The sequence below is a fragment of the Synchiropus splendidus genome, chromosome 5 (genome assembly GCF_027744825.2).
Source record: "Synchiropus splendidus isolate RoL2022-P1 chromosome 5, RoL_Sspl_1.0, whole genome shotgun sequence".
Classification (NCBI taxonomy): domain Eukaryota; kingdom Metazoa; phylum Chordata; class Actinopteri; order Syngnathiformes; family Callionymidae; genus Synchiropus; species Synchiropus splendidus.
The window spans coordinates 18076430-18099520 of record NC_071338.1 but is presented as its reverse complement, the minus strand read 5'-3'; the positions used below and the strand labels follow the sequence as shown (position 1 = coordinate 18099520).

General features: G+C 40.7%; 1 protein-coding gene across 1 annotated transcript in view; it reads left to right on the top strand.

The window, feature by feature from the left end:
* The first annotated feature begins 2626 nt into the window (after positions 1-2626).
* The window catches only part of gpc5a (glypican 5a), a 120447-nt gene continuing 99982 nt past the window's right edge, over positions 2627-23091 (top strand). The window contains exons 1-2 of the mRNA XM_053866768.1: positions 2627-2998; positions 7990-8151. Of these exons, the coding sequence (XP_053722743.1) occupies positions 2848-2998; positions 7990-8151 (313 nt within the window). The 5' untranslated portion in view covers positions 2627-2847. The remainder of the gene's footprint in view (positions 2999-7989; positions 8152-23091) is intronic.

Genomic DNA, 23091 nt, shown 5'->3' with positions numbered 1-23091 from the left:
TCGCCGTGCTTGGCGTCTCAAAGTCGCCCAAAAGTACAAACTCCGCGTTGCTGGTTTTATTAACACGAGCTCGCTAAGAAGCTAAGCTAACCCACACAGCCAGGACACACACCGCCGACTCGTTTGTTTTTGACCAATGACTCAAAACAACACGTAGGTCAGCACACTTCCAATCTTGTCTCTAGCGGTTGCTCGCCCACTTTCGTGCTTGATGTTACATTTTAAGATCGATTTGGCGAAAAGTAATTTATGCTAAGCTTGGCGCACTTCGAGGCGCCATGTTAGAATACAGTGGGGGAGGGGTGAACAACAACTCTCCCAGCGCAGGCGCAGAAAGAAACGCGGGCCGCAGGCGATGCTGCTCATTCATGTTTTTGAGCGACCTCGTGTTGCCGTGATGGACCACAACAAGGCCGTCTGAAATCGATTTGCCCTCACAACCCATGGAAAAAAAACACTGCATTTGACATTACTGGTGCATCTTCGACTGACTCTTGTGTTCTGTGTGTCTTTCAGATCCTCCTGGAGGCGAAGACCTGGGCTCCTCTGGTGCTGAGATTAGTCTGAGTATTGCCAAAGTGCTTACAGTGCAGGTAGTTCTCTATGGTACCTACTGCAGTGGAGGCACTTACAGCAATACTCCGGACTCTGATGTTCTTGTGCCGTAAAGTTGTCTCTGAAGTACTGTCTTTGTGCTAAGGTGCATCTAGTGCAGATAGTGAAATAGACTAGCACCTACTGCCCTAAGTGCTCCTTCTGGCATAAGGGGCTGTAATATGCACCACCTCGCCACTCTCAATTTCCAATTGGGCCAAAATGTCTTGCAGTTCTCTGCTAGTTTTGCATAGCTGCACTACAAGAATAAAAGAGTTGTGCAAATCTATGCAAAACTGATGGTGGCCTGCTTGCTCTCCACCTGTGTCTGAGATATTGGGTTTTGGAGGTGCCACATCATCCGTTTTTTTTTTTCCATTTCTTCCCCTGTACCATCTGCCAGTTTAAATTCATTGACACCTGAGTTTCAGCAGTACTAAAGTGCTTATAGTGCAGGTAGTGTATTTCCATCTACTGCAATGTGAGCACTTGAAGTACTTCTAACTGATGGCATCGTCATGTAAACCTGGCCTCTGTGTTATCATAGTCATCGTTACTTGGTCAGTTTTGCTGGTTTGCATTCAGCTTTAACTGATGTTTGCTGTGCAAATCCATGCAAAACTGACGAAGCTAATGAGCTCATCAAAGACGGTGTTGCTGTGTGCATTGAAGCGATGTCCCTTCCTGTGCAGGCGGGGATCGGTCGCAATGCTGTGTACATTGAGGTATTGCACTTGTCCCGGCCTGTGTAGGAGTGAGGAGATGAAGCTCTGGTCTGGGCTTCTTTCTGAGTGTTCAGGAGAAGCTGCACTTCCTGTGTGTCACCTGTTTTGTTGAAGCCCTACTTGTGGAGTTTTCATTTTATTTGTGCAGGCTTTTGTGTGTGTGTTCTATGTATTAATAAAATTTGGAAGAAGTTCCCTTTTTATTTGCATTATTGAATTTAAGCTTTTCTGACATACTGCAGTTTTTCTTGGTAACTGGAGTGGATGGCAAACTCTAAAGCCAATATGTCTGCACAGAGTGCATGTGTTTAAAAATTTTATAAATGTGTAAAATGGAAAGTTTGTGCTGGTGAGGAAAGATTGCATGGCAGATACATTTAATTCATGTAGTTGGGCTGTATATATAAATTTCCCCTGATGGCAGTCATGTGAAATGGCTGTATAACAGCTAGGAAAATGGAAAGAAAATTCTTGTATTTCTGACATGATGTGCCTTATTCGGCGCTTTAATTGTGCGGCTGGGTCACAGCGAGAAATTTCATTCTCCATTCATTTAATATCTTTAAAAATTTTCAGAACTTTATTTGCATCATGAATAAACAAGTACATCTATGTATCACGATAGTGCTTTTTCATTCATCGTTTTCTAAAATTCACAGGACTTTCTTTCTCACCTTTATTTTGTTTACTGTACAGAGCTGTTTTTCTTTGCTCATATCACTTTTTGTAAAATTAGTTGTCTGTATTTGAAGACATCAATTGGTTTTCCACTGAAAACTAATTGATTTAAATACAATTCTGTGTCCATGAGAACAAATGTACTTCAATTTTCTGTTGCTGATCAATGATAGAAATTGGTGAAGCACCTATGATTTTAGGACAAGCTTTCTTGCTTTCTACGTCCACCATACTTTTACATTGTGCCTTAGCAACAATACATAGTGGCTGGGTGATGAGCGAAATCCAAATTTTCATAAAACTTGGGAACCACAACATTCTCAGACCTCAAATAAAAAAGCCCACTGTCGGTTATTTATACTTTGCTCGGTTCATCTGCGAGTTTGTGTCTTCTTATTCTGCCTACATGTTCTTCTCTGATTAGTATTATTTTATTATTATATTATATATTTTTAAACAAAATTATTTCCCGTCATGCTTGGGTCTAAACTCCATCTCAACATGGACTTTTAATTCAGGTTACCTTTTCCCCACAATTCACTCACTACTAAAAGTGTCCAACAGGTGGCGCCACCACCATGCGGTCCAGCCATGGCTCCAGCAGGTAAAATGTCACGGTTCCGCCTTTGCTCCGAGTCCATGCGACTCGGGCAACATGCCGCTCAGGAATTGACTTCACATGCCCTCGGAACTTCCATTGTGACAACATTCGGGCTCTTGTGGCCAGTCTCTGTGCGTGCAACCCAGGAACTCTGCCATGTGGACCGGACTCACCTGAGCGGACTCCGGGTTCGGTCACACTGCCCTCCGGAACTTCTTTTAGAGGATATTGACCGGCTTCTGAGCCAAAATGCGTCACGTTTGGACCAGCTACTTTTTGTCCGTTGTCAGCTTGTGCAACGTTGTCTTCGGGAGTCCAAACAAATGTGACGAAGTGCGCAAAGTTTACCAACTTAGACAAATCGGACCAATTCAGCTGCTGCCTTTGAGTCCGAGACCAGGTAAGTCGTTTTAGCATTTGCTCTTAACTCTTGATTTGTCATGTTGCATTCCTTCAACTGTGTTTTTAAATGCCTGTGATAGAACTACAATCCTTTTCAACCTTTCATCTTCTCCTAGACCTTTGTAGTTAATGATGCACTTCAAGGCACCTTTGAAACTACTTTGAGGTTGTTTGCTCCTGGTAATAACAAGACAGTCTGTTTTGAATTGTCACTGTGCCTCATTTGACCTAAAACTCCTGAAATATGCCGCAACTACTACAACCGTCCACTGTTGAAAGTTATGGAGCAAGTTTTCGAGCTTCATTCATCAAACCAAAATGCACTTATAAACATTTCAGACCACATTTGTCTTGATGTCTCATCAAAACTTCAGTTTGGCCTCTTCCACGTCACCATCTGTGAAAAATTGGTCTAAGGATGATGATGTTGTTGTTATTAAGGGAAATATAAGTGAAGATGGGTGTTTAAGTTGCTGACCTTCGGTTGCTAAAATAAAAATTCTGGTCACAAACTAGTGTCTTTTTCTGCCTAATGGTTCTGGGTGTCATCAGTCGACCCTGGCTCAGTGGCAGAACCGATGCTCACTATTACCCCTGACCTTGCTAAAACTGTTAGAACCCCACCAGAGCAGCACCATGTAGTGCTCTCTGCTGTTGTCTCCCAATTACACTTTTGTTTACTTAGATCTTTGACTACATTATTTGTGTTGAGATGTTGCTCATAAGACGCAGAAGTTGTTTCACCATCACCGACACTTATCAAGGACCACATCCAAAACGTTGGTGCCGGCATGTTTTGAAGCAGAATGTATTTATAGACCATTCTGTGTAACAGAATTACACATTATTGTGTTAACTAGACGACTGATGTCCTGAAACTTGTCGCTATGTTATTTTTGGCAACCAGTGAAACCCCCCCAAAATCACCAGAAGCCAGTCTTTTCCGCCGCTGTGTAAAGAGTAATCAGCATTCTTCTCAGAGGAGAAACCAGGAATTCACTTTGGATTGTAATTTTCTGAGATAAACTGGGATCCTCCCAAAGTTAAAGCCATAACAGCCGCTGTAGCCACTAACGCTCTGAATACACTTGCTTCCGTTGGAGAGTAAACTTGTGCTGACCCCTAGGGTTAACGCTCTCGTGGACATTTTCTTCTGGCTGATGGTTGCCTGGAGAAAACTGTGGAAGACGACTCATTTGGTGGATGGAATTGTTGAAAACAACCCACTCCAGGAATCCCGCAACTGCTTCCTTGCCTGTGTGATAAGAGGTTCTTGCTGAATGTCTGCTGGGCCTCCAAAAGGTGTTGTCTGCGGTGGACGTGTAAATGCCTGTGTGAAGCCAAAACAGCGAGACCTTGGATGCTTTCATGTGTTATCAAGGAAGCTAGAATTCCTCCACGTGTGCCATCGCCTCCTCGGCTCCCCGCTTGTCAAGCTGATAGTGTCTCTGGCAGCAGCTCTCTGCTCCCTGCCTGGGCATGTCAGGAAAGATTCTGCAGTTTTGGGTTACTTTGAAATGTTTTGATGTGTCACCGACGTTAGCAGCTGAACGACTTGATGTCAACTGCTTACCCATTCCTTGCTTTCTCCGCCTCGAGTTCAACCATTTTAGTTGTTTCACATTGCTGTAAAACGGCATCCAATATGAGACAACTTTCTTTAAAACTACCTTGACTTCACTGTCTTTTTTTCTACCTACTTCCACAAGGAGCGGCTGGTTCTTCCTCCATGTGAAAACCACATTCACATTTTCATATCTGTAGGCTGTTTGAGGTGTTCAAATGCACCTGCGTACACTGTTTTGGAATGTGTACTAGAAATCAAAGCACATGCAAATCCCCTTTTGCTCATAATCCCAGCCTGCCTGTCAGGTAAAATCAGCAGATTCAAGGTGTTAGTTTCCCCACAACAGTAAATGGGTCACTCGTCAACATGCCAACATCTTAGACGAATCCCCCACACGGTGAAAAGCGTCAGTACATATTTTATTTTCATATTCGTGGATGCATCATTCTTACAGTTGCTGTATTTATCTTGCCCAGCAAGAAGTAAAAAAGTTTTCATGCTGCTGTGCCTGATAAAAGGCTGTCTACCACTGGGGATTAAACTCCATAGTAACTGGTCAAACATTCAAAATTGAGTCACAATATTGAAAATATAGGCATCATGATCAGTGCGCTAACTAATTCTGATGAAACAGGCGCTTTAGTATTGATGAAAATGGATTAAGGAATGAATGAAGTGAAGTGGGTGGGTTGCTGGGGCCGAGGCAAAGAAGTCTAGCCCAGGTCTTCTGGGGGAATATTGAGGCTGTCCCAACCAGGCAGGTCAGTTCCTCCCAGGGGGGCATGTTGGGTGTAGGAGGTGTCCTGACAAGATCATGCAGTCATAATGTTATTTCTTATTTGCTATTTGGGAGTCGCCCTCTATCAAAATGGCAGGAAGAAAGTGTTAGGTTACCGCTATAATTGAGAAAGCTAGATAATGTGTCGACTCTTTCACAGTTTGAGGAGACTACGTGACTTTTAAACCTAAAATTCTTTACAGAAACTAAAGCGAGGGAGAAACACTGAAAAAATAAATCTGGAAGCTATTAAAATGGTTCCATTGTTTTGAAAATTGTGTCATTATTAATAAAGATGAAAGATGAAACAATGTTAACATGACTCTAAATGTGCAAGTAAAAAATATAAGTGAGTAATAAAGAGGAGCAAAATGATTATAGGAGTCAGAAAACGGTGTCTCCAGATGAACACAATGGTGCAACAAAACATACAACCTGCTTTGATTCTCTCACAATGGGAAGTTAATTATTAGTGCATATCTTTGACTCGACACGACTGTGAAGCTTTTATTCGAAATAAACTGACTTCATATCCATGATATGTTTTAATGCACAATTACATGTGTGTCACAGTTTCATCATGCGCTCACATATACTTGCGTGTTCCTTTCATTTGGCATTACGTGCTGAGTCATCCAGAGCAGCTGGCCATCAGCTGGTATTGCTAAACTCTTGGAGAAGTCCCCTGGTGCTGATGGGGTTGATTGGAGACAAATGTGCCAGCAACCGCGCTGAAATGAAGAGGGAGCAGTAGAAACAGAGACCTGACAGAACCTTCCTACTTTCACGTTGTCCTTTTCACTTTCATTCTGTGGAGAAGATTGAATTGAGGGGTTGTGTTGCTCTGTAGCCGTTACGGCTGGCGATTTCTCATCGCATCAACTGACCTGGAGACCCTGGACTCATGTGACCTGAAGCTGACTGTGAAGCTAACTTTCTCATCAAGTGCTCACTTAAATGTTGCCACCAGTGGTCAGTTCTTTCACAGTGTTTTATTTCTAATGTTGTTCCAACAGTATTTCTTGTGGTTTTCATCCCGCCCGACTGGGAGCTGTTAATCTTCCGCCCCAGTCAGTTTGTACAGCTTCACAAGTTGGATTAAAAGGTCAACAGGGCTTTCTTGGAGAGAAGTGACTTCTGCTCTGAAATAAAGTTTATATTCTGGAGGTGTTGTGAAGACATCTGACAAAATCTTGGTTTTTATCTATCTTGTTGAAAATCTTAACTTGAGAGATGATTTTAACGTTGTGTGGTAAGGAACTTGAAAATACTGAATTACTTAACTTGTTCATGAAAGACACCTGTCTTTGCAGTAAACTAATCACACATGCATTGCTTCAGCTTTGTAGAGCGCACTGTGGTATGAAGAGCTGTAATCCCTGTGCACTCAAAATAGCTTTATTTTAAATAGTTTACAAGCCTGAATTGCTTACAGGTAACCTCCAGTCAGTTTGCGCCTTCTCACAGAGTATTGTATTAGCTGGAGGATAGTTAGAGGACGAATGATGAAGACAGCTGAGTCATGACCTATTTATTTGCAAACATGTTCCTGAAATGGAGCTGATTTGGGATGAAATTCATATCGCAGTATAAATTTAATCCCCTCGGCATGACGTCAATAGACGACGGAGTAGTTGTATGTTTTACAAGCCAATCTTTTGTCATGTTTTTCTCAAAAATGAAAGTGTCTGTAAAAATTGTGCTGTAATGAGGATCTTATTGAATGACTGAAAACACTATAGTACTCATGCCAGACTTGTTTGCATAACAAATGAAGGAGGCATGGCAAACTAAGAAGCTAGACAAATAAATACACACACAGTAACTGGCAACCACTGATCTGAAAAGTCTGGAAAAGTGGGAATAAGTGGCAGAAATTATAAGAAATGTTCTTCACTCTGCTCCTTTTCAATCGCTGTGTACGACGAAAAATTGACTTAATTGTATGAAATGCAACAATAATGAAGCCACGTTCTATCATAATTATACAGATGTTATAGAATTTGTCATAAAAGACATTTACAATTAGATTAAAGATTAAAATGTATTTACTCACTAGCTGTGTGGAAAGACAGCACATAGACAACACAAAATTGGGGAAAAGAAAACCTAAAAAACAATGCTTGATTTTAGTTGTAATAAATGATAGAAAAGTACAATTCCTTTTGTTGCTTTTGCTCTGACATCATGACCTCACCTGCATAAATTCAATGGGCCGCATGTGGCCGCACTTTTCCCTCGTCTGGTTAAGTGGTCACCTTGTTTATTTTGGGATCACAAATCAAGTTGTATCAAACTATACTGTCTACTCAATGTCAGAATGCAGCTCAAATGAATTGGCTGGTTGCCAGGCTTGTAATACGTTGTGACATGCAGATGAAGCTTCATGAAGCTTCATTTTCACAGGTGTCCTCGGTTTTGGCACGATGCTCAAAAAAGTATTTTGAAGTCTAAAATTATAGAGGAGAGTGCCATCTAGTGGGCTCTTGAAATGACCTGAAGCTTCATGTTCATTTCATGAAGTTTCATTCCAATATGGGTCGTCAAAACAATTCTTCTGGTGATTAACTGAACCCCTATTTTCATTGTTGATTCATATGATTTGCTGAGCAAGTCTTGACGTCGTATGCTGTCTATTTCCAAGGCTCGGACCTCCTGGTGTGCACGACCAAGAACCAGTCCTGCTGCACCAAAAAGATGGAGGAGAAGTACCAGTTGGCCGCGAGACGGGACATCCAGAACCTCCTTCAGACTTCCAGCTCGAGCCTAAAATTTCTCATCTCTCGCCATGTGGCGGCTTTTCAAGGTACGAGTGACAGCTGTGTGTATTTAGGAAACATGGCTGTGATTAGATTGTATATGCTGCTGATTTCTCTCTGTCTGTTGATGTTTGTGCGCATTTCCTGTGTAAACACTCAGGAGTGTGTGGGTGCTGTACAAACAGTGCATGAGTGTATGCGCGGTGGCGTTCCTCTTAAATAAAAACAGAGCCGCATTTGTCCTTCTTCCGGATCTTTCTCTGGACGCTGGACTGCAGGTCAGCTGCTACTGAAGCAGACCCATGTTTGTGGTCAATGTTCGGCCCGCTTGGACACGAAAATGTAGCTCCCTGGTTCCTCTTTGAAAACGAGTTGTTTTCAGCAAGTGATTTGACCTTGGTCTTTTCACATTCTTTACTCCTTACATGCATTTTTTTGACCAAACTGCTCGCATGCCGAAAGCTGAGTCTTCCTGGGTTGTTTGTCTCATTCATCTGTGACGTCGGCTGTCTGAAAGAGGCAAACTAAAATACAGCCTTTATGACTTCGATGTTATAATCTCAGCTGTGTCATTAAGTCAATTCACTGTGTTGGTGTCAAACACTTACAGACAGGCACAGTTACCCTCTTCATTTGCTGTTTTTCAGTGGAGGTTTGTGGGCAGGTTGCCGTTTTCTAAAAAAAGATATGCTGCTCATGAAAGTATTAAGAAGAACATTGTTGAATGATGATCCTTGCTGCATGGGGCAACAGTTTATTTATCTATCAAGGCCTGAATTTTCACTTCTTCCATCCGGGCCTTTTTTCCTGCTTTCACATTTCAGGCACAGTATCTGAAATTCCCTCACCGAAACATCATCAATTAATGGATTCAAGACATGTTATGGCAAAAGTGCTGGCAACATGATGGAGAAACGTCAGAAAACAAAAAGAGTGATTAAAGAGATGTTGAAAGTTGAAAGTGCTATTGTTTTTTTTTTTTAATGGATTAAGGCTGTGGTGTTCAAGGTGCTGACACTTTTCTTCACTGCATCACAGCTAAAACTGCTTGCTCACATGGTTTCATTTGTGGAAGGGAGACGACCTGCCAAACCAAACACAGCTCCGTATCAACATCAGCTTTCATTAGTCAACAAACGTTGGCTTCTGCTTCTGTCGATTTTATTTTCCAGCAAATTAAAGCTGCCTGCACTGCTGATCCCACGGTCCAAGATTTCATTTTGAACCGAGTTTTGCTTGAGGCTATTTCGGTCTTTTCTTTCGCTGCGCCTCAACATGGTGGCTGACTGGACATGAGTGTTTATGTTTAATCAATGGTGTTTAGAGGGTCGGGGTTGAAATATTGCTGAAGTCTGGGCAAAATAGTTGTCAAGTTAGAGAGGTGAAGACGCCTGCTGAGCGAGAGGAGAGCGGTTATTATTATTATTATTGCAAACTAACAGCTTGACTTGTTTGAGTTTTTACTAAATGTATGTCAATGAATCTTACTCTCAGACTTCATTCAATTCAATTCAAGTAGCTACTAGTAGAAGTCCAGTGGTGGGGACTGCCCATGATGGTAAACAAGACTTTTTTATTGACCAGGTAAAATGTCAGCCCTGCATGCCTACATTGACATAGTCTGCAGGCCTGACCGCACAACCACACTAGATCATGCGCAACATGCCCTTTAAGGAAGCCGTTTAAAAATTAACCAGCTACTGTATAAACAGTATTCACTCTTGTATTAAGGCATATAGATCAAAGATTGTCTACAGTGTTAAATATGCGATCGTAGCTTGAATGGCTTCTCCATTGGTTTCTAAGACTGGAAAAAGCAGTGCTTCATAGATCAAGGATTGCTTCTTCTAAATATCTGCTGAAACGCAGAATAAGCTCTGGTGTAATGTGGTTGCAGTTATTGATATTTTAATTTGTAAGATGAGAGGCAATAGAGTTGTTGTGAGTTATTCCGGACGATAAATTCATGGATGATGGTTTCAGCAGTTCAATTCAATATCGTATGTCCAGATTTGGAAAGTAATTTTAGTTTTAAAAGGATAGGACATAGAAGTATAAAGCAATGGATGCCTGTGTAAAGTTCTACTATCAGCAAGTTGGAAGTTTTAGGCTTTTAGTAGTGAGAGAAAAGTGTCAGTTAGTAGTGCTAATTGAAATTAGTTCTGGGATGAAAATGGATTTTTAGAAGAGTAAGATTTTAACTTGACAAAAACAGCAGTGGAGAGACAAACACAGTGGTGGCGTTCAAATCACATGACCATGTGAAATCCAATAAACCCAGGACACAGACCGTCTCATTTATATTTAGTCTGACAGCCGCCACTGTCTTGACTAAAACTGCCTCTGTTTAAATTGAACAAATGCAAAACTGATTTGAAAAGTCATAAAATTAAGTGACTGATTTAAAAAAAACTTGATTTGAGACTGGGCTTCATGATAGTGGTGCTTCTGCTTGGGCTTGTTTACCAGTGAGTCAGTAAAACAACCACTAGGTGACATAGTTATGGACAAAGCTATCTGTCATTGCCAATTTATGGACGACTGTATATTCATTTAATCTACCATGGCTTCTTCTCAGTCCTCTTCCTACACTCCCGTTGCTTATGAGGTCGTTCATCAAATGTGCTGGCCACATGCTTAGTCTAAAAGACAACTCCTTTGTTATTTATTATGAAGCTGGTAACGCATTTTAGCCAAACAGTGGGTAAATAAACAGTCATGTAAATAAAGAAAAAGTTGAGACGGTGATGCATATATCAAGAAAAAGGGAGAAGTGTGCGACGTATTTCATTTGACTTGCTGTTTTGTTACAATCACATTATCTCTAAGTGATTCAAAAGCCACCTAAATCAGCAGCATGTTGGAGCAGATGGTCTGATCTTAACAGTTTTATTCTAATTTGTACACTTAAAAGCTGTTTAATCCATTTTTAAATCTTCAGAGTGCTCTTTAATTCCACGTTAATGTGGGTGAACTGTTTTAGAAGCCTTTTGTAGCTATTTTTCTTGATGTTTTCCCAAAATTAATGCTGATCGGACGAGCTGATGCACTTGAAATTACATCTCCGTCTAAGTTTAGGAATGAAAGCCTAATGGAATGTTTCCTTGATGGTTGTCCTAAAAACACACAATATAGATTGGGAAGGATCAACACACCCACAGTAATTGAATAAGCATGGCGTCTGATGCACAGCAAGTGGAGACAGAAGAACGATCATTTACAAGGTCGGTGGCTTATGTGGTCATTTATTCTCTGCGAGGCTTCAATTGAGGATTTTTATTTGACGCAGCTGAGGAGAATGCGGAATGTTGATGGGCAGAGTATGTCAAGACAATGGAAGAGGAAAAACAAACTTGTTAAATGTTTGAAACTGTTTGCAACTGAGTCATTTGTGTGCCAGTGTACTTAATCATTTATTACATGTAGTAAAGGTTTATTATTTATCACACTTAAATTGATGAGGTAAACATATGAGGTCATAGACGCTTTAATTATCATGGGATTTAGTGGCCCTACCTGTCATATTTTATTATAAATAGTTACCCCAGTAAAGACAACTATATAGTCAAGATAATGACATGTTTTTGGATTTCCTACAAAGATGCCAATTACCCTTTCTTTTAAAGGCACTACCAATAGGATAATGCTCCTATGCGAACATGTAAACACACCCCACCCTGCACTCTCGCTCTGAGACACTCACAAACAAGGCAATAAAACAGATCATAATAAAAAGGCAACCAATAAAACCTGAACAGGGGAGGCTTTATCTCATCTCTGTGCCATTCAGTCTTATTTTACAATTTGTGCACCGTGTCTGGAGTTGAAAAAGTGAAGCGAAAGTTGATGTGGATCCTTATGAGAGCATTTATTCCAGGAAAGAGTAGGAAATAAAACGGACAGATTAATCATTATACCCTGCAGATCTGGGCTCACTAGCCATGTGCAGCTCTCACATACAAAAACTTAACATTGTGGGTTGCATTTTCCCCTTCATAATACAGTGTGTTTGTGCTTTGTTGATGGGTCTTTTCCCTTCTTGTTTCAGTTTTTGAAGTTGTATTACCTCTGAAAAAAAGCACTCCTGTCATTGTAACATACTGGTAATACTGTATGTTGAAGTCGCACCTTTCATACACAGGTTGTTCTTTATGTGAGAAAATTCACATCCTGAAATGGTGAAGCTAAAAAGGCAAAACAGTCATTTGACTTTCTCTCTCATACATGCACATTAGAATACAAGGGGAAGTGCTCTTGAAAAAATACATGAAGATACAGTCAGTTAACACATAAACTGTTTGCAATATCACACATAACACTCTCTGCTGCCATCAGACCGCAGGCTGTCGGCTTCACAGATATGGGCCGTAGTAACTAAAAAATGAATCTGTTCAAACAACTTTGTTATAATATTAAAAAATAATAATCATTCTCAGAACTCAAGTCTTGTGTTGACACTACTTTTGTGAGGATCACTCAGTGCTTTACTGTATTGACCAGCCTCCAGGAAGAGTTTCATGTTTTCCTGTGCCTCCATAAAGCGCCTGCCCATCCTTTACATAGAGGATGACAAGGTTTCAATGTAGTGAAGAAATAATTGCAGATATAATTATGGATGTTAGAACACATTATTCGATGGTGTAGTATATGAAACTAGTGGTTTTGTTCTTCAGGTCACATGCGTATTCATATGACAAGATCAGGTTTCATGATGATACGGTCCTGATTAATTTATCTGTTTTCAGAAGTTTTCAGGGTCACTATATGTGTAATATGGCTTATGTGTGTATAAGAGGGTTTCCATGTTTCAGTGTAAATGGTCGTGGCGCAGTAAACAGTAAAGTGACAGACCGGATGCAGATTGGAGTTTGTTTTAGATCAGATGAGATTAGATTGCCTTTATTGTTCCCACAATTGGGGAATTTGGGTTGTTACGGCAGCATACAAGCATTTCATTAAAGACAAACATTGAACATTAAAGACATAGACAAAGCAACAACACCATCAACATTGAAGCCAAGAAAAACACTGCAGAAAAAGAAAATGAGCACTATAACCAAAAATGTTGAAATATACCTAAAACTAACTAGAAAAAAATCCAGAAAGAAACCTCATATAATGTCTCATCATTTTTTTCATGGTGGAACTTTGGACTGTCTGTCGACAAATAAGACTACAAAACTAAACTGGTGAATCATAATATTTCGGTCTGTGCACCGTGCTGCATACTTCATTAGCTGTACTTGAATGAACCTTACTCCTTCTCTCATTACGCAGCCCAAAAGATATGAGCAAATGGTGCAAGGGAAAAAATCAAAAGAGTAAAGTTTTAAGTCTTTGAGCTTTTCAGCACATTGCTCCCCCTCCCCTCCCCTCCCCTCCCGCTCTGTCAGTAAGTCTCTTCGGACCGCGTGTTTTCATCCTCTGGTTGTGAGGATCCTGCTCAGCGTCCACACAATTCACAAAAATGCCGCCTGCTGAGGGGGGTTTGGGAAGTGAAGCCTTTTTTTCATCCCACACAGGTTTGACTTTCATCCATGGCAACCAACCTGTGCAATCTCAGGGTCCCAGTGGGCAGGAGGGAAATAAAGAGAGAGATGTAAGCTCCTCTCAGTCCGCCGGCGAGATGTCAGAGCTGTGCTCTTAAATCACAGCAAAAGAGAAATCACCAGATCAAAGAATGCTCTTGGGTTCAGCGTTCCACTTGCACTCTGTTCCAACACAAAGCAAGAATCCCCAGAATTCGTAAAGAGAATCCAAACCTTTTGGCATGCAGTTATTGGGCTGATCATGGATTGCTTTAACACATAATGATCTTCATTCATAAGTAGTAGCAAAGTGGCGGGAAGTTTTGAGCAGCTCCAGTCAAGTTTGAAATGAAACACATGCCACACATTCATGAGTGATTGCTGGATCACAGAGGTGATAACCTGAGGTACAAAGTTAATTGTTTGCAAGGTCACTTTCCCTCTTTTTGAAGTTGTATTTTAAAAACCTAGTATTAGCCTTGCAATTCCATTCTGACAATTTAATGTGCATTTCCATTCCATAAATAATCCGACCTCACTTTATAAAGCAGTTGCTTCATGTCAAAATATAATATATTAAAATTAAGTTAAATGTTCTTCAAAGTGCTCGCAACACCCTGAAACACTACAGAAATGGGTAAATCAGACATTCAGTCAAAGTATTTTTTACAGCCACCAAGTTTAGCATTAGATTGGCTTTAAAATATCTTTATTGTTGTACGAAGCAGTAACCTTGTATAGTATTAAAAAGTCACGAATAACTAATTTTTCTTTTGAAATATGATCGAAACTCACGTATTCCTGCTCGACAAAGGCATCTAATCTCATCTAATCTATACTTTTTTTTTTCGCTAATGATTAGTGTTTTCGCATACAGTCGTTTTATGGCACTTTTACTTCAGGATGTTTGACAGCTCCTTTAAATTTTGGGGTGTTTGAGAAGTCTTGGTTCAATTCAATGAGGACCCACAGGGTCACCCCAGGACGCCATGACCACTGTGTGAGGAAACAAAGAGCCACTCGTATAAATGAAATGGTAGAATGTCCGTGGCAGGATGCTGCTGCGTCCACTGGTGGCTTGCGGTTGGTGCACTCAGTCCACTCAGTGTGTCATTTTTATTTCTGCTCTGAGGAGGAGAATGAGTCCAACAGGAGACATCCAAAATGCACCCAGTGGCGGGTTCCTTTTGTGTTCATGTTGCTTCTAATTGTCGGCTGCAGCTTTTGTGGGGCAAGCGATTGTTGTCGCTGAATGGGATCAAACATTCAGGAGTGAGTGCTTTTGCTGGTGGAATTCTGTCTGTTGCACTTTCAAATTTGCCATCCAAAATGCTAATTGTGTTTTTGTGCGCCAGCTCTTGAAAGATCCACTGCTCATTCTTTCATGCTTTCAATAAAAAACAGGAGCGCAGTTGAATGGCAGCAGCCCCACGGCCCGGCTGTGAGGAGACTACAATCACCCGTCAAATTAGTACAACACACTGTGTGCCAAACCAGCAGCCCTCAGTGGGGAGTGAAATTAAGCTGTTTTCCTTGTTGCTGATTCGACAGCTGATGTTGCGCTGCGCTATTTTCCCGCTTCCATGTTTACAAACCCACTTTGCCGCTGGATTTGCCTTGTGCACAAATGTATTTAATGGGCAAGCAACAATTCTGCAACCAGTTATTGGGAACCAAGTACGGCTTCTGGGTGCCCACTAGCTTTCTCTGACACTCATAGATCATCTCTGTAACAAACCAAAGTTCTGATCCATTTGGATCAATGTGTCTGAGGATGGGCACTTCTGGGAAGCAGCTCGTGTCTTGACTTTGATTCATGTGACCTCTGATTGGCTAGATAGTGCAGTATATTGTATAACAACAGCACCCAGAATAATGAAAGGGTGATGACTAAAAGATCATTTGAAAATCATTTGCGTGCTCTGTGATACACATATATGCAGCTTCATTATTGAATATTACTCAGGCGCTCTTTGTTGTCCCGTGTCCATCTAGATGTTCTTCTAATCTCATCTCATGAAGGATGCATTTCAGCCGCATTTTTATTAAATGATAAACCTAATAAGAAACGAACCCCAGTCACATTTTCTCTATCGAACTTGGACCCTGAACAAATAAACCTATGGTTATAAGCCAACAGCTCATGAGGAAGAAGAAGGAGGAGGAGGAGCTGAATAAGAGGTGGAAGAGGACACTTATAATAAATAAATAAAAGCGGAAAAAATACACAAAGAGGAAATAAATACAGTTAAATGAAAATAAATATAGTTTTTATTCCATTTACTTTTCCATAATTATTTCAGATACATTCCTCTGTATGGAATACCAGGAATGTAACAAAATGTATTTGTTTTCATGTATTAATCTGTAAATAACACAGAAACCTAAAAGGTACACAACTATACAACAATTATAAATATGACATCATTTCAATGTTTCTAAGTATTGTATTCAACAGCAAACAATTTGGTTGAAATAGACCAAACATAAACAATAGCAACGATGAGACATGTATTTAAGAACACATGAATGAGTTTTTGATGGTATATTAAAATAAATATTATTAATGTAATGCAGAAAAAACGTCATCATTGTAGGAGGTGCGGATGAAGGTAATTCATTTACTCAATTTCAAGAACGTGACAGTGTCAGTTTGGACTGGAAAGTGTTCTCTTTTTAGGAGCTTTTGGACTCATTTCCTCCTTAGACTGGAATCATGCTGAGTCACCTGTTTGTTTTTAGCTTTAACTTATGCTTACACTGCAAAAATGCAAAACGTCAAACTATACTTAAGGCAGCGGAGGAGGAGAGCGGATGACAGAGACTGCTGGGCAGAAAATAAGATGGCAGTTCTTCTAGATGGAAGGCTGACTGTTTGTAATTTGTGATCTGGACTGCCGTGTCTTGGGTTGGGCATGGACTTCCCCAAATCCATGTCTTGGACTGACACGAGACTTTAACAAAAAATACATCCAGGGCAGGCAACGAATTAGCCAGTTACATTTCATATACAACCTCATTGCTATGATCTACTTATCAGTTAAAAATGTAGCCTCTGACGTCTGTGACTGAATTTGTGGGTCTCTTGTCGGGTGTGTTCGAAGACCTGGTTTCCAGGGTTTTTGTTGTCACATCTTAAGGGTTTGTCACAGCCAATGCAGGGCCCCTCTGACATTCCCACAGTTTTGGGCTAGGGCGCTGTGACCGGCGGTTGGACAGATGATCCAGGGAAGGACAGGGAACGTAAAAGAATGCGTAGTAGAAGAGGAATGGTGCGACGGAGGGAGAGAGTTGGGAGGATGCCAGCGCCTATTCAAAGTCTCTGCACAATGTTTGAAGTCAGAGGATTTGGGGGAAGACGGATTATTCAGAGTCAATAGCCTTCGACAATTCAGGCGTTTGCTGCACGGAAACAACGTCGTAAGACTCACCAAAGCTATTGTCACTAATCTCTGACTTTGCCAGCGTCTGGTTTTTGAAGCGTTTTCTGAAGAGTCCACTATTCTGTGCTTAATAACACTTGTTTTCACATCCTAAAAAAAACCTCTCCTTCACACATTGTAGAAAAGTTGGTGAGCAAGGCATTTTAGCGTGTAAATGGGATTGACAGAGGATTGAAATTGATTCATTATATAGCCTTTAAAACAGTTTAATTTCACTTGGTGCAAGCTTACATTTTGGGACTCATGGATTAATGTGTTTGAAAAGGCTACAGATAACTATCCTGACAATCTCCACACTAGTGTCTTTCCTGTGCTGACTTCGCTCCCTTGCACTGAAACCAGAACCAAGCTTACTTCAAATTCACACCACTTTTGGACGTAATCTGGCTCCTTTTCTGCTTCGAGGGATTATTTTTAAACGCACACACTGACCAAAGAAATTTTAGGCATCCTCGTCCCAAAAATTGCAGCTCCATCGTTATCTGACTTTACAAAGTGACCCCCCCGACTGTAGCGTTGAGCTATAAATGTGCCTGGACATATTTTGTCAACCTCATGGCTTTCTTACTTGTTTGCCTCACTATAGTTATATCTGTCCTAACACACAGTTTGTAGAAGCCACTGGCTTCTTAGAGATGAGCACTATAAATACATACACACTTGTCAGCACTGCACATTATTTTTCTGGTGTACATCCCTACTGAATTGGAGATATGTGACAGCTAGATGTTGTCTTTGGACCATTTCCGAGATGAGTCGATGCCACAGACCCCCAGAAGAGGAACTTTGTTTTTATCGTGACACATTCATGCAGGGTTTTCTCCTCTTTATGGATTTACACAGCGCTGGGTTGTGTGGAAACAAGTTAATATGCCCTGCCATGTTTGCACAGTGGAGCTGACTTGGCATCCGCACAATGTTTATTGCTTTTCTCGAAAAGATACTTACAGCTTTCCACACGTACCACATTTTATAGTCTTGGTTTTAGATGCGTGGTAGCCACGAAGTCTTCAAGAGCCTCTTTTGTTGCACAGTATGGCAGCAGGTGCCCATTTAAGTTTCACGTTGGTCCACATTAAAATGCATCCTGATGAAATATCCGATATAATTAATGATTATTAATTACAAAAGTAACAAACTAACAAAAGGACGCACTAGAAATTGGGAGCGATGGCAGACAAAATAACTAAAAGTTGATGAAGTTTCTATTTACACATTGCAGTAACTGAGCTGGACACCATATGGCCATTGCACAATGGTCAGAGTGAAGACACTTCTTTTTTTAATGGTATTATATTTTCTTTTTCAAAGGAAGTTAAATCTTTAAAGGGCTTCAGTTAATACCGGGGTCTAGGTGTCGGCACTGCAATGGCTAGACGTACATGAATGCAAAGTTAAAGGAAACCATAAAGATATTAATGCGACAAAAGAAGCTTAAAAGTGCCAGAAAAATTGCAGTGCCGTCAGTTCTTTCACACTGAACTCTGGAGGGCCAGAAATGTAAAGCCTTAGGGCCTCCATGTCGCTCTGAACTAGAGGCATAGTCTGTTTCAGCAGAACTTATTTTGGTCAGCTGCCAGTGTTGCTCAGGCTTAAATGTCAATTCAAATTCTGCACTTGAACAGAAAACAACACGTTCATAGATTTTCTCATACGTTGTCAAGTTTTTCCTGGCAGACTGGAGAGAGGAAGTGTTTCCTAAACCAAGTGGGAATGCTCCAGGGACCAGGCCGCTGAAGATGAAGTCTTAAACATGGCAGTCCACCAATCCTACTGCCTTCCTGCCCCCTTATCTCCTAACCTTCATCCTGCCCATCGAGATCGGAGATATCATGGCATTCTTGCGCCGCTTATCACCAGCATCCTGTCTAGAGAGGCAACTAAATCTTCTGACTTCTGCGCTGTCTGTTTTTCTTAATTCTTTTTCTCAGGGCAGAGAATATTTTTAGCATTTAATTGTTGACAAGTTTCAATGTATTGTAGTCAAAGGAAATCACACTTTTTGGTATTTTCTTTCCATCTCATTGTGCATAATGATGTGTTTTCTATTGAAAACATTTGTGAAACAGAATGATCAAATATTCACTTGACATTAGCTTATAGCTGCTGCATGTCTGCCGCTTCAGGTCGCTGTTGAACAGTGCAGGATGCTGACAGTGATAATCCTGGCTTTGGTTGTTACCTGTTAATAATAATCTCATCACTTGAAAGATAGTTTCTCATATTTTACAACTGGTGAAACAGATTCCATTAGGGTTATTCTGTATGCATGTATTGTGTTAAAAACTGGTATTGTCTTGGAACTCTGATGCAAGTAGCGACAAATACCTGAAATATCCCAGTGTTATCTGAGCTCTCACCCTCATCACATGTATCTGAGATTGTGGCTTCAGGTCACATATTGCAATAGACTTCCATCAACAGACTGCTTCTCCTGTATTACACGTGAATTCCCATGTAAAAAGGCCTAGAACCTATTCTATCAATGGTTTCCTGTCCTCCCTTGCACTTTATTGATGAGTCGCACTCTATGTCATGACAAGGATTATGCTTTTTTTAGGCGCTCCATTTTGCAAAGTACACTCTACGTTGGAAATGAAGGTAAACTGGCTCACTGCTCCCATAACTATAACTACTGTTCAGAAGCTCACTTGGCGCCTCGGCTACTTTCTCGTGGCTCCCTCGGGGTGACCACAGGAAACCCTCTATAGCCTCTCCACAGAGCCACCTTTGAAGAGCAATGAAAGCTTTATTATGATGTTTTTATTTTCACTCTGGTACTTACAACTGTGGCAGCTCACACACAAGCCGTCTCCAATCCTCCTTTTGGTTCCTCCCCCTAAGTCCTACAAGTCAATCTGACCTGTGTGTGTGTGCAGGAGAAGGATGTTGAACCCGTGTCGGCACATACATTCGCACATATCCTCTTAGAGACAAGAAAAACAAGTGCCCCGCTGTATTGACCCCCACTGCCTTTTGACTCAGCGCTCTTTTCGGAGTTCAAGAGCTTCAGCAGATCCTCAAATATTGACTTTTAAGCCAAAAGAAGGAGTGTATGGGAAGGTGAATGTAGTTACAGATGGGGGGAGTGTGTGGCTGTGATTTAAATGTGATTTGCAAGTCTTTGTTAGTTTGGTCGTCACTGTAATAAAGGGAGGAGAGTCTTCATGGATCAAAGCTGATGATCAACTGTGGCTGACTTACCAGAGATTAAATGTTAACCCCCCCCCCCATGTTTTGTTTTAGAACTCTTGGCCAGAACACACTTGTGTGCCTAAGCACCTCTCAGCTGCCGTCTCTTTCACTTCTAAAACAATGCTGTCTTTATTGAAAACGGGAGAAAAAAACCAAGCAGCTATTTTGAACCAGATTCCAGCCTCATGTATTGCTGCATAGATAGTGAGCAGAAACACCAAAGCGTCTGAGGCGAGGTAGACTGATATCGCTCAGGTAGATTTTGGGTTTCCCTAGTGTTAGTGATGCGTCTGGAGTAACATGCCGGCGCAGGTTCCACCTCACCCAAACTCAATGAGATTAAAAGGTTGGACTTTCTAAGTGGTTTGTTTGTAGATCTGAGCAGGTAAACTGTGCTGAGTCACGCTCTTTAAACCGCCACCCTCTCCTGCTTAAAAAGTCTCTGTGGGGGAGAGCGAGTTCCATTATCCAGTCCTATAAGAGGAAAAATTAAAATCCTCTGTTCATTTCTCTTGTTCTCAATACAGGCACTGGTGCTGTAGATTGAGCTTAATGAGACTCTTATTCCTTCTTATTGCCACAACTAGCTCATAACTTACACTAAAGGTTTGCAAGCTTTTAAATTTGTCAATGGCCGTAAGATTAGTAACATTGTTTACGCCTTGCAGGTCTTCTCTGTAGGTGTGGAAGTTTGGGCTGAACCCCTGATGGCAGCATGTCTGTTGGTTCTTTGCTTTTATTTACATATCACATTTACTTAGTTTTTGAAGCATCTGCAATGAAAACTTAAGAAACTACAATTATTTATTATTAATGTTTATTAAATTTATTAAACAAACAACAAAGAAAACTGAAATTAAAAGTGAAATTATTTGTAACAATACATAACAATCTTCACTGCGAGGTACTGCAGGACCAGCTAAACAAAAACAGACTGTCTTGCCCAAAACACCATGAGGACAACTGATAGATTAAAAACAATGAATGGCGCAGTTATATTCTGGACTGTCACATTGTCCTGTCTTAACTGTCATCAGTCTCATTCAGAACCTTTGGTGGCCAGGGTTGAGAGGTGTATTCGAGTAGTGTTTGCGATCAACCAGAAAATATCCCATGACATACTATTGTCATCGTATGTATTGTATAAAAACTAGATTACATGTAATGCAGCTTCCTATTCCACCCCACGGAGAACGCAGTGTTTTGCTGTTTGATGGCCGTCTGTTTAGCAAGCAGATTACAAGTGTCAACAATCCATCTGGAATCAGAGGGGATTCGATGAAAAGTGGGGACACAAATGTATGTTTGTTCTTCTAGGAGAAAAAAGCAAACTTGTGTTTTGAGGCGCTGTTTTTGAGGACTATGGCTATGTTTTGATATTTTTGAACTTCATTCCAAAATTGACCTTTGATTAGAAGGGAGACTGACTTGACCTTCTGTTTAGATTCTCATTTTCTTGTGTAGACATAGGCATTTGGCTCCAGACTTGGACTCTGTTTTCCATTTTGGCTCTTGTCTGAGTGAGATTGACATCATGAAACTTGGATATTAGTGCATGTTTAATACTTGCTTGCATTGTTTGTGCAGTTTCACTATGCCATTGGTAATTTTAACAGTTAACTATTACACTACTCTTTGACTTTGCTCTTTATATCTCCCCTTTACTGTCTGCCATACTAGTAAGTGTCAGCTTGCTGACAACCAATATTAGCGCTGATAACAGACAAAGTGCTGCTGTAAACCGTGCAGACATGTGCAGTGCTGCCTGGAGTTGTGATCAAACCCTCCAGCGACTTCAGTTCCACGGGCATTTCCCTTCAAGGGTTGCCACAGCAACTCATCCTATCTTGGTCATCCTCCCTGGTCACATGCAGCCTGTCTCTGCTCTCCACATGTCCAAACCATCTGACCTCCCTAATCGTCTCCAAACTTCTCCACGAGCTCTGATATACTCACTCTTGAAGCCGAATAAATATAATGACATTTTGTCCACTCTAATCATGTCAATAGTTCATAATATTAATAATATTAAAACCTCCCATGTAAGGAAAGGGAAGCAGTGACCCCATTGACCCTTCAACTGACCAGGATTTCCCAGTGCTCTTTCTCTTAAAAATGAAAGGTCTAAGTAGGATTGCACTCAGATTTAGACATCACATTATGTGTGTACTTTATATCCTCACTGCCATCTGCTGAGTGAAGGTATTTTTGTCCAACTGTTTTGACTGTTTTATGAAAAATGTTTTCCCAGCTCACACAGGAGTGTGAAAATAGACCTGCTCGCAGTCACTTACACACATCCATGTGTGAATGTTTCTCGCTGCCAAAAATAAGATAACGGTACCTAACTCCTATCCAAACCTCACTGGGCAGAACTTCCTCGAAATAGTTGAATATTTGAATGGTGTGTTTATGGAGATTACCGTGATTATTTTTGCTTCTTAAATCCAGAAGCAGCAGCGCACGGTTTCCTCCACATGAGAAGGTTGCAGCAGCCTCCGGCCTCAGCTGGAACATCTTACAAAGAAATACCAAATGTTTTGCGTGAATGTACTTCTGCACGAATCATAAAACAAAAACAGTTTTGGGGTTTTGAAGTGAAGTGCATAATATTATTGCTCCAAACTTACTTTTATCAATGTAATTAACTCTTTTTCCAGCATTTGGAATATCATTAATAGTCCTATTCAAATTACGTCTGTTATGTACGCTTATTTTCAATTCATTAGAAATGATTACTTTTTAAACAAACATTTGTCACTTAAGAAAAAAACAATTTCAAAATTGTATTTAAAAAATCTAAACAAATATGAAAAAATGT